Genomic DNA, 10,198 nt, shown 5'->3' with positions numbered 1-10,198 from the left:
AACACCGCCCCCCCCGCCCCGCGGCCCCCCCGCGGCGCCCGCCCCCCCCCCCCCCCGGGCGCCGCGCCCGCCGCGCCGCCGCCGCCGCAGCCGCAGCCCAACGAGTCCGCCGGAGGCTGTTGGCGCGCCTCCGGCGGCGACTCCGTCAGGGGTGCGCCCTGCGGGCGGCTACGTAATGCTGCCAGCGAGGTAGGCCTGCGAGGCTTTGAGCCGCACGGAGTGCGGCTCAGGCCGCGAAGCAGCCGCCCGCAGGGCGCACCCTCGACGGAGTCGCCGCCGGAGGCACGTCAACAGCCCCGGCGGCGACTCCGTCGGGGTGCGCCTGCGGCGGCTGCGTAATGCTGCCAGCGACGTGTGGCTGCGAGGCTATGAGCCGCACGGGGTGCGGCTCAGGCCGCAAATCAGCCGCAGCCGCCCGCAGGGGCACCCGACGGAGTCGCGGAGGTTGCGGTGCTCGCGGCGACCGAGGCACGGCGTGCGGCGGGGCCCCGCACTCCGCCGCACGGCGTGCGGCGAGCCGAGGCTCACGGATCAGGGGCGGCCGGGTAAGTGGGAACAAAAGGCCGCCGCGCGCTCGTTGTCGCCATGGCTTCCTCCGACTCGCGATTCGAGCAAGGGCTCGCGCTCGAGCGGCTCGACGCCGACCTGTTCCGGAACGTGCGGCCGCTGTACCAGGGCAAGGACGCCCGCGGGATCTTTGGTGGCGCGGTGGTCGCGCAGAGCCTGATGGCGGCCATGGCCACGGTGGACGCCCGGTTCGCGGTGCACAGCCTGCACAGCTACTTTGTGCGCGCGGGCGACAATTCCGTGCCGGTGCTGTACAGCGTGGAGGACGTGCGCACGGGCCGCAGCTACTGCACGCGCACGGTGCAGGCGCGGCAGCACGGCCGCTGCATCCTGACCGTGACGGTCTCGTTCGCGGCGGCCGAGCCGGCCGGGATCTCGCACGCCGTGCGCCCGCCGGCGCTCGGCTCGCCTGCCGACGCCCTCGACCTGGCCGCCGACCAGGCCGCGCTGGCGTCCGTGGGCGTGCTTCTGACCCGCTCCGAGGCCTCGCCGTCCGACAGCCGGCCCGGCGAGGCCCGCTACCGCGCGCTGCCCTCGGCCGATCCGGCCGAGCACCGCGACCTGGTCTGGATGCGCGTCTACGGCCCGATCCGCGACCAGCGCATGAACGCCGTGGCCGTGGCCTACCTCTCGGACCAGCTGTTTCTCGGCGGCAGCATGCGTGCCAACGGCGTCCCGGCCGACAAGGTCGGCATGATGGTCTCGCTCGACCACTCGGTCTACTTCCACAACCCGATCCACGCCGACCAGTGGATGTGCCACGTCGTGGCCTCGCCCTGGACCGGCCACGGCCGCGGCTTTGTGCAGGGGCACTTCTACGACGCGGACGGGAAGCTGCTGGCGACCACCACCCAGGAGGGCGTCCTGCGCATGCAAAAGGCGAAGATCTAGTCAATATATAAGCTATGGAGTCTACGACGGCGCCTGTGGGCCGCCTGCGGGGCGCACCTCGACGGAGTCGCCGCCGGAGTTGGCGCGCCTCCGGCGGCGACTCCGTCGAGGGTGGTGCCCTTCGGGCAGCTGCGAGCCGTAGGAGAGCCGCACCCCGTGCGGCTCATAGCCGCATGCAGCCGCAGCCGCCCGCAGGGCGCACCCTCGACGGAGTCGCCGCCAGAGGCTGTTGGCGTGCCTCCGGCGGCGACTCCGTCGAGGGTGGTGCCCTTCGGGCAGCCGAATGCCGTCGGGTGAGCCGCACCGAGTGCGGCTCATAGCCGCATGCAGCCACAGCCGCCCGCAGGGCGCACCCTCGACGGAGTCGCCGCCGGAGGCTGTTCGCACTGCACAGACGCGGCCACGGGCGGCGGCACTCCACGGCCCGACCGCGGCGGCTATATGCGGCTATATTCCGAGCAGCTTCTCCACGGTCTCCGGGCTGATGTGGTGCATGGCCTTGGTGACCGGCGCGTCCTCGGCCGGCTGGAAGTGCACGACAGGGACATCAAAGGCCTGGGTGAGCGCGGCCGCCGGCGGACTTACGTAGAGATCGTGCCAGCGCTCGTTGCCGGGCGCGTCGATGTCGACGGTGTGGACCGCGGCCAGGCGCGCGCGGGGCGCAACGGCCGCAATGGATGCCTTGGCCGTGTCGCAGAGGCCGCACGTCGCACGCGTAAAGAGCGTGAGCCGGGGAAACGCGCCGAGCGCGCGCAGAGAGGGCCGCATGGTTGTGGTGATGGACGGGTGTGCGGCTTTTTGGGAACTCGACCACGCGCAAAACCAGGGTCGCCCCAGGCGTCAGGACAGATCCATGGACGAGGACGACACGATCGTGGTGCACTCGGACGACGAGCGCGAGGACGATCCGGCGTACTCGGCGGACGAGGGCGATGGTGAGGGCGATGGCGAGGGCGACGTGGAGGCGGATGGCGACGCGGATGGCGACGGCGACGGCGACGGAGACGCCGACGGCGACGGCGAGGACGACGGCGACGCCGACATGGACATGGACGGCGACGGCGACGGCGATGGCGATGGCGACGGCGACGGCGACGGCGACGACGGCGGCGATGGCGACGGCGACGGTGACGCCGACGGCGACGCGGACGGCGACGGCGACGTCGACATGGACGACGACGCCGAGGCCAACGGCGGCTACGCCGGCAGCGCCGACAGCGCGAGCGCCGGCGGCAGCCCGCCGCCGAGCCGCAGCCGGCCGGCGCACACGTACTCGTACACGCACTCGCGGCAATTCGATCCAGGCCAGCTGGTGGCCGGGTTCTCGACGTGCGTGTCCTACGACATCGCGCCGTACGTGGCGGCGCCGCAGTCGACGTCTATCAACTGCATCGACCTTCCGAACTGCATGCGGTGGGTGTTCACGGGCGGCAGCGACGGGTTCATCCGCAAGTACGACTTCTTTGCGTCGGTAAACGGCAAGCTGCCGCTGACGGTGGCCCAGAAGCACCCGTTCGCCGACAGCATCACCAAGGCGGGCGTGCTGGTGTCATACTGGGAGAACGAGATCCCCCAGGAGCGCGAGACGGACGCGAACGGCGCGGTGGTGGAGCACGACATGCGGATCTCGCCCGTGTACACGATGGCGGTGCAGTCGCAGGCGCTGTGGCTGGTGGCCGGGCTCGAGACCGGCGGGATCACGCTGCAGACGGTGCGCCACGGCGAGGGCAAGATCCACGCGTGGCTGCGCAAGCACACGTCGGCCGTGTCGGTCCTCCGGCTCAACGCAGACGAGACGCGCGTGCTGTCCGGCGGATGGGACCGGCGCGTGTGCGAGTGGGACCTCAACACGGGCGACTGCGTGCGCGAGTTTGTGGGCGCGACCGGCCAGGTCAGCGCGATCTGCTGGCGGCCGGACGGCGGCGTGGCGGTGCCGGCAGGCCGGCCGGCGCCGGACGGCGGCGAGCGCCGCGGCGACGACGACGACAGCTCCATGGGCTCGCTGTTTGGCGACGAGGACGACGAGGGCGGCGACGAGGACGGCCGCCGGCCGCGGGCGCCGCCGGCCGAGGCCGACGACGCGCCGCCGGCCGAGGCCGACGACGCGCCGCCGGCGCCGGCCGAGTCGCGCGCGCTCTCGCACAACGTCTTCCTGACGGCGTCCATCGACGGCCGCGCGCGCATCTGGGACCGCCGCACGCAGGAGTGCGTGCACGACATCCAGCTGGCGCCGAACGTGCCGCCGTGGTGCATGAGCGTAAGTGCGTTGCCGACTGTGCTGACCCCAGGCCTGCTGGTCGCTCGACGGCAACCAGATCTACTTTGGCCGCCGCAACGGCACCGTGGAGGAGTACGACCTGACGGGGTCCATGGCCGGCCCGGCGCGCACGTTCAAGCTCCCGGGCGGCTCGGGCCCCGTGAGCTGCGTGACGCCGATGCCGAACGGCCGCCACCTGGTCTGCGCCTCGCTCGACAACATCCGGCTGTACGACCTGCAGCACTCGCAGGCGTCGTCGGCTAAGGGCGCGTCGAGCGCGATCACGTCCAAGGTGCCGTTTCTGATCGTGCCCGGCCATCACGGCGGCGTGATCTCCGACATCAGTAAGTCAGGCGCCGAGCGAGCTGACGGCAGTCGTCGACCCGGCCTGCCAGTACATGATCACCGCGGGCGGCAACCGCGGCTGGGAAGGCGTGGCGACCGAGGTGGTGCTGATGTACGAGGTCGACAAGATCGTGTAGGGCGGTCCGCTGCGCGGCTATATGCGGCTATAAGCCGCACGGGGTGCGGCTCGCGACGGCCTGCCGACTGCCCTCGGCGGAGTGGCCGGAGGCTGCTGGTGCGCCCTGGCGCGCCTGCGTCCGGGGCCTGCGGACGGCTGGATGCGGCTATGAGCCGCAGCCTGTGCGGCTGGTCTCGCACGAGCGGGGAGTCGCCGCCGCGGGTGCGCGCTGCAGGCGGCTATATGCGGCTACAAGCCGCACCCCGTGCGGCGGGCGTCCGCCGCCGCGCACCGCCCCCCGCTGAGCCGCCGCCGGTGGCTGGTGCGGCCTCTGGCGACGGCTCCGTCGAGCGCGCCCGCCAGGCACCTATGCGGCTCGTGCTACTGCCGAGCCGGCCCGGGTCGCACCGCCACCGCGCCCGCACCCGCACCGCCACCGCACACGCACCCGCACCCGCACCGCCACCCGCACCGCACCGCCACTACGTCTGTATCATACTCATACTCAATGTATATTACCGCAGTATATTACCGCAGCTTGCTCGCGACATGCGTCCGCCACGCGCCGTCGGCCGTGACGGAGGGCTCGACCGGCTCGACCAGCCGCTCGCGCAGCTTGGCAAGGTCCGTTTCGGACAGCCCGACGTGGTCCCGTAGGTACCCTTCGGCGCCGCCAAAGTCGCGGCGCAGCATGTCCAGCGCCAGGCGCATGGTCTCGTAACGCGACTGCAGCATGGACGCCATAGCGTCGCGGCTGACAAACTTGCCGATGGCGGCCTCGAGGTGGGCCAGCATGTTGTCGTAGTCGTCGGCCAGACCGTACGTCGTCAGCTCGTACTCGCGCGCGATGGTGTCGTCGTCGAGGCCGGCCAGCTGTAGCAGCAGCATGCCCATGATACCCGTGCGGTCCTTGCCGGCCGTGCAGTGCATCAGCAGCGGCTCCTCGCGGTCACGGACGTGCTCGGCCACCGCCCGGTACGCGTCCACGCCCGACTGCAGAAAGTCCTGGTAGACCATGACGTAGCCCTCGGTGCCGAGCGAGAACCGCAGCAGCTTCTTCACGAGCTCCTCCGGCGAGAGGTCTTCCTGGCGGTGCACGGGCACCAGCCGGCGCTCGACGCCGGGCACCGCGTAGATGCCGTTCTTGCGGCACTCGTCCTCGGACCGGAAGTCGAAGCTGGTGGCCACGCCGAGGTCGCGCAGCGCAGCACACCCGCTGTCGGTGATCTTGTTGGGCAGCGCGCTGCGGTAGACGACCCCGGGCCGCACCCGGTGCGTGCCGCCGGGCAGCGTCCAGCCGCCGAGGTCGCGGAAGTTGGCCACGCCCTCGACCGCCTGCCACCGGCGGCCGCCGGTCATGTCGAGCGCGTTCGACAGCACCAGGAACCGCCTGCGCTCGCCCTCGGTGGACGCCCAGGCGGCAACCACGTCGGCCACCTCGCCCGCAAAGCTGTGCCGGCGGCCGGCCGCGTCCGTCTGGTAGAAGTTGTGGTCCGCGCCGGCGACCAGGTGCAGCGTGTGGTGCGAGCCCAGCGCGTTCGCAAACATGGCTGAGTCCTGCACGGGCACGACCGCGTCCTCCAGACCGTGTACGCTCAGCACGGCCGTCCGCGGCCGCAACGACAGCACCAGCGAGCCCATGTCCACGGACGCCACCGACAGCGTCTCGGCGAGCGGGATGAACACCTCGGTCTCTTGGCGGTGGCGCTTCATGCGCGCCTTGTGGCCACCCTCGGCGACCCAGTTTGGTCGCTGAGCAGCCACCCGATCCTTGATCTTCTCGGTCCGGTAGCGGCCAGCGCAGTTCACCAGCAGCGGCACCGAGTTGTCCACCTTCATAAAGTACTCAAACATTGCCACCGAGCCGCGCGAGTGACCGATCAGGCCGTGCACCTCGAGCTTGCGCGCCTTGAGGAACGCGACCGCGGCCGCAATGTCCGTCACGTCCTCGGTGATTGTGCGGCCGTCTGGGCTCGCGATGTCGACCGACTCGCCGCAGTTGCGGAAATCGAACCGCAGCGAGTAGTCGCCATTGGCCGCCAGTGCGGCCGCCAGCGTCGGCTGGTAGCAGTAGTTTTTGTGCCCGCCGTGGCCGTGGAGCATAATAAACGCGCGTCCGGGATACAAAGGCCGGCCAGGCGAGGTCAGCACCGCCGAGACCGCCTTGGGGATGTCCCCGACAGCGATCCACACCGGCTCCTCGGTTGCCTTCGGTTCCGTGGCGGCGCTTTCGCTGTTCGCGCCTGATCCGCTTGGTAGGCTTGATCCGGTTGATCCGGGCGCGACAGCGTCGGCAACGTCGGTTGCGCCGGTCGCAGTCGCTCCGGCAGCTGCGCTCTTGCTCTGCTCGCCCTCGGTCATGGCTGCTTTGTCTGCCGTCTGCGTCTGCGGATGCCGTCTATATTCGCTGCCGGGACGCGGTAATGACTCTTGCGGGCGAAAGTGGCCCGAAGGTTACCCGGCGATCGCGATGTCTCTCCGTGCGGCGCCCGGCGGTGTGCCGGTCGCCTGAGTCGGCGCCAAGCCGTGCACAGACGTGCCTGCATTAGACGGCCCGACTAGGAAACGCATCCGCGAGCCGCACGGCAGTGGATCGACCAGACGGCGAGCGGGTCACGGTCGCGCCGCCGCTGCCGCGGATCCGCGGGCCAATCTGTTTCTGCGCCGCAGTCGGCACATGCTGCTGTGCCGAAATCTGCCTGGCTGACCTGCGTTTGGCGCTGCCGCCCGTACGCTCTACGCGTACATAGCCCATGTCACCTGCCGCGGCCGGCATTGCTGGCCTCTTGGCAGGCACTTGGTAGCCACCTACCGGCGGACGGCAGCCAGCCGGCTGCTTGGACGACAGCGCTGTCGCGCTGTGCCACGCGGCTTCCGCGGTGCGTAGCGGTCCGCTGAGTCACCGGCGGGGCGAGCCGCACGCAGTGCGGCTCTCGGGCCGGCGCGATCCGTTCCGGAGGCGGGGGAGCGCTGGGATTCGGGCCGGTCGGGATGGCAACCGCCGTGCGGCGCGCGACGTGAGCCGCATGGCGTGCGGCTCTCTAAGCCGCACGGCGTGCGGCGTCTGCGCCCGCGCGTCAGCGTGCAGCGCGCGTAACCGCTGCGCCGGCAAGCGCCGGCGCCCTGCAGGACCCCGCGCGGCGATGAGCCGGTGCGGAGCGGCCGGCAGGCGCGGCGGCGCCCGCATGGCGGCGCCCGCGCTGCCGCACGCCCCAGCCGGCCGGCCGTGGCCGGTGGCGGCGATGACAGCTGGCGTCTAGCACGCGTGGTGGTGCGCCGCACGGTGTGCGGCGCACGCGGTGTCCCAATCAGGCAATGCGTGGGCCGTCGGATTTCGGCGACGGCGACGACAGCGACCGCACGACGGCGAGCGGACAGATCGCGCAGGCGCGCAGCAAATGGCGCTGTAGCGCACGAGAGGTAGGGCGAGCTGTGTGCGCGCTGACGCAGACGACGACACCAAGCCAAGCGCCAGGATGAGCCAGGCAGAAGAAGCGCGCGGGCCCGGGCGGAAGCGCAAGGCCGGCGCGGAGGACGCCGCGGGCGCGGGGCCGGCGGCAGGGCCGGCGGCCAGCGCCGGCGCGGCGGGCGACCGGGACGAGACCGAGACGTACGTCGTGCCCGAGAACTTCTCGATGGTCGCGCCGCGGATCTACCGGTCGTCGTTCCCGCACGCAGAGAACTTTGCGTTCCTGGCGACGCTGGGGCTGCGGAGCGTGCTGGTGCTGGTGCCGGAGGAGTACCCCGAAGAGAACGCGGGGTTCCTGGCGGCGGCCGGCATCCAGCTGTTCCAGGTGGGCATGTCCGGCAACAAGGAGCCGTTCGTGAACGTGTCGGACGAGACCATGACGGCGGCGCTGCGGATCGCGATGGACCCCATCAACCAGCCCGTGCTGATCCACTGCAACCGCGGCAAGCACCGCACGGGCTGCGTGGTGGGCTGCATCCGCAAGCTGCAGGAGTGGTCGCTGACGATGATCTTTGACGAGTACCGGCGGTTTGCCGCGCCCAAGGTGCGCCCGCTCGACCAGCAGATGATCGAGCTCTACGACGAGCGCGAGGTGGTAGTGCTGGGCCGCGTGCGCGGCTGGCTGCCGGTGCGGTGGGCTAGATAGAAATACATCAGCGGCCGATGACACGGACGCGCGGCGCTGCCGTGGGCGCGATCATGGGCCGGTCGACGACCCAGCCGGCGGCGGCGAGCCGCGCGACGACGCCGTCCGCGAAGAGCGCGTCGACGGCGGCGAGCGCGGCCCGGACTGTGCGCGTTTTGCGCGCGCCGCCGCGGCCCTTTTCGGCGTCGCTGGCGGCGTCGCCGCCGGCGTCGCCGATGGCCTCGAGCCGCGCGACGAAGAGCGCGGCCGCCCAGGCGCGCAGCTCGGCGTGTGCGACGGTCGGCTCGGTGAGCGCGATGCGCACGTCGACCGCGCCGGGCCGTCCGGCGTACCAGAGAAGGAAGCCGGCCGAGCCGCAGATGTCGACGAGCTCGGCCAGGCCGACGTCCGGCGCGCGCAGCGCCTCGACCGCGGCAAACGAGCCCAGCGCGGCGTGGCCGATAGGCCGGCCACGCCAGCGCAGGCGGCCGTCGCGCTCGAGCACGACCTCGCGCGCGGCGGCGTCGGCCGGCGCGACCAGCAACGGCGGCGCCGGGCCGGCTGGGTCGGTCGCGTGCGAAAACACGAGCGCCGCGCGCTGGCGGTTCAGCGTACGCAGCGTGACCGCGCGCACGGCCCGGTAGTTGGCTGCCAGATGCACGACCGAGAGCGCGGCCAGCGTGGTCCATGTCGTCCGGGCCGTGGTGAGGTGCGGAACCACAGCCGAGCCGGCCAGTAGGCCGGCCAGCGACACGACGGTCTCCTGGGACGCGTCCTTGGCAGCCACGTCGGAGATCGAGCCATGCTCAGGGTCTGTGAAGTGCAGCGACAGGGCTGCGCGTGAGCCCTGGGCCATGACCGTGCAGACCGCCTTGAGCACGGCCGAGAGACAGAACACGACCGCCAGCGTGCTGCCGCCGGCCACGGACGGCGAGATGCAGTCGCACGCAATGGCGCCCGTCAGCACGACGTCCGCCGCGAACCGGTACGTCTTGCAGTCCTGTTCGAGGACGCTGCCCCAGCGCCAGGCGAACGCGACCGTGGCCATTCGGCCAACGGCCTCCTGCACGATCTTGAGCAGCAGCGCGCCGGTGGAAGACGCGGCCGCGTCGCCGACGCCGAGAGCCGCCAGCACCGCGCGGTTGGCGATCAGGAACGAGATGCCTGAGACAAAGGCCTGGATCGAGTCCCAGGTCTGGTACGCCACGTAGTCCGCCGACACAGACCGGGGGTAGCCGGCGGGAAGGAAGATGTCGCGGGCGGCAGCCAGGACGCTTGCGGACGAGAGCCGCGTCTGCTGGCGGCCGGGGCGCTCGCCAAAGCGGCGCACAGTGGACCCGGTGGTTTCCTCAAGCTCGATCATTGCGAGGGCAGGTAGCGCGGTCGGCGGGGGGCGCGAGGCTCGCAGCTTCGGCGGGCTTGTTGGGCGACGTCTGCAGGCTGCAGCGAGACCGGCCCGCGGCGAGACGACCTGGGGGGGCTGGACAAGCCGGCAGGCGGCGAGGCAAAGAGAGCAGTCGGCAGGGAACCTGCCAGAGCACGGCCGGGCGGGTCGGACCGTGCGGTACGCTGGGTCGCACCCTTGGCCACCGGGTCGCACCCCTGCACACGGGTCGACCGTGAACCGCTGCCACGGGTCGCGTCGTCAACGCACAGACGTCCCGCGGTCCCGGGTCAGCCTGGATCCGGGTCGACGTCGCACAAGCAACACAGCCGCGGGTATCAGCAGCAACCCTACACGGGGTTCGATCGCAGTCACGCTGCGCTCGGTCGGCTCAGTGGAGTGTACACAAGGACGCGGGGTAGCCGGGCCAGTCGCTGGCGCCTAGTCACCGCTCGTTGTCGTCGCCGAGTGCCGTGAGGATCCCAGTCACCGCCGTGGGTCTATACTGTCGGCCGTCCTGTCGCCGATTTGCTCCGGCCGCG

General features: G+C 71.6%; 5 protein-coding genes across 5 annotated transcripts; 2 read left to right on the top strand and 3 right to left on the bottom strand.

Moving 5' to 3' along the window:
• Nucleotides 1-463: 463 nt before the first annotated feature.
• V1510DRAFT_424116 (thioesterase-like superfamily-domain-containing protein) lies at nt 464-1,482 on the top strand. Its single transcript, XM_066935046.1, has one exon. It carries the CDS (start codon nt 586-588, stop codon nt 1,456-1,458), a length of 873 nt encoding a protein of 290 aa, XP_066786421.1. The 5' UTR covers nt 464-585; the 3' UTR covers nt 1,459-1,482.
• A 423-nt stretch (nt 1,483-1,905) lies between these two features.
• V1510DRAFT_371075 (uncharacterized protein) lies at nt 1,906-2,226 on the bottom strand (the record flags this gene model as incomplete). Its single annotated transcript, XM_066931467.1, has 2 exons — nt 1,906-2,013; nt 2,044-2,226. The coding sequence occupies 2 exons, from the start codon at nt 2,224-2,226 to the stop codon at nt 1,906-1,908; spliced, it is 291 nt and encodes a 96-aa protein (XP_066786420.1).
• Nucleotides 2,227-2,273: 47 nt separating this feature from the next.
• On the top strand, nt 2,274-4,387 carry V1510DRAFT_400206 (WD40-repeat-containing domain protein). Its single transcript, XM_066931951.1, has 3 exons — nt 2,274-3,715; nt 3,747-4,059; nt 4,091-4,387. Exons 1-3 carry the CDS (start codon nt 2,312-2,314, stop codon nt 4,195-4,197), a joined length of 1,824 nt encoding a protein of 607 aa, XP_066786419.1. The 5' UTR covers nt 2,274-2,311; the 3' UTR covers nt 4,198-4,387.
• Nucleotides 4,388-4,671: 284 nt separating this feature from the next.
• V1510DRAFT_424109 (protein-tyrosine phosphatase-like protein) lies at nt 4,672-6,586 on the bottom strand. The gene has a single exon (XM_066935045.1). It carries the CDS (start codon nt 6,537-6,539, stop codon nt 4,707-4,709), a length of 1,833 nt encoding a protein of 610 aa, XP_066786418.1. The 5' UTR covers nt 6,540-6,586; the 3' UTR covers nt 4,672-4,706.
• Nucleotides 6,587-8,300: 1,714 nt separating this feature from the next.
• On the bottom strand, nt 8,301-9,966 carry V1510DRAFT_441682 (vitamin B6 photo-protection and homoeostasis-domain-containing protein; the record flags this gene model as incomplete). The annotated part of the gene is made up of 1 exon (XM_066935636.1): nt 8,301-9,966. The coding sequence occupies exon 1, from the start codon at nt 9,633-9,635 to the stop codon at nt 8,301-8,303; it is 1,335 nt and encodes a 444-aa protein (XP_066786417.1). The 5' UTR covers nt 9,636-9,966.
• Between the last annotated feature and the right edge of the window lie 232 nt (nt 9,967-10,198).

This window comes from Dipodascopsis tothii, assembly GCF_038497935.1.
Source record: "Dipodascopsis tothii strain CBS 759.85 unplaced genomic scaffold V1510scaffold_57, whole genome shotgun sequence".
In the NCBI taxonomy this organism is placed as follows: Eukaryota; Fungi; Ascomycota; class Lipomycetes; order Lipomycetales; family Lipomycetaceae; genus Neoaidaea; species Neoaidaea tothii.
The sequence above is the reverse complement of the archived record's forward strand: the minus strand, read 5'-3'. Positions and strand labels throughout refer to the sequence as shown.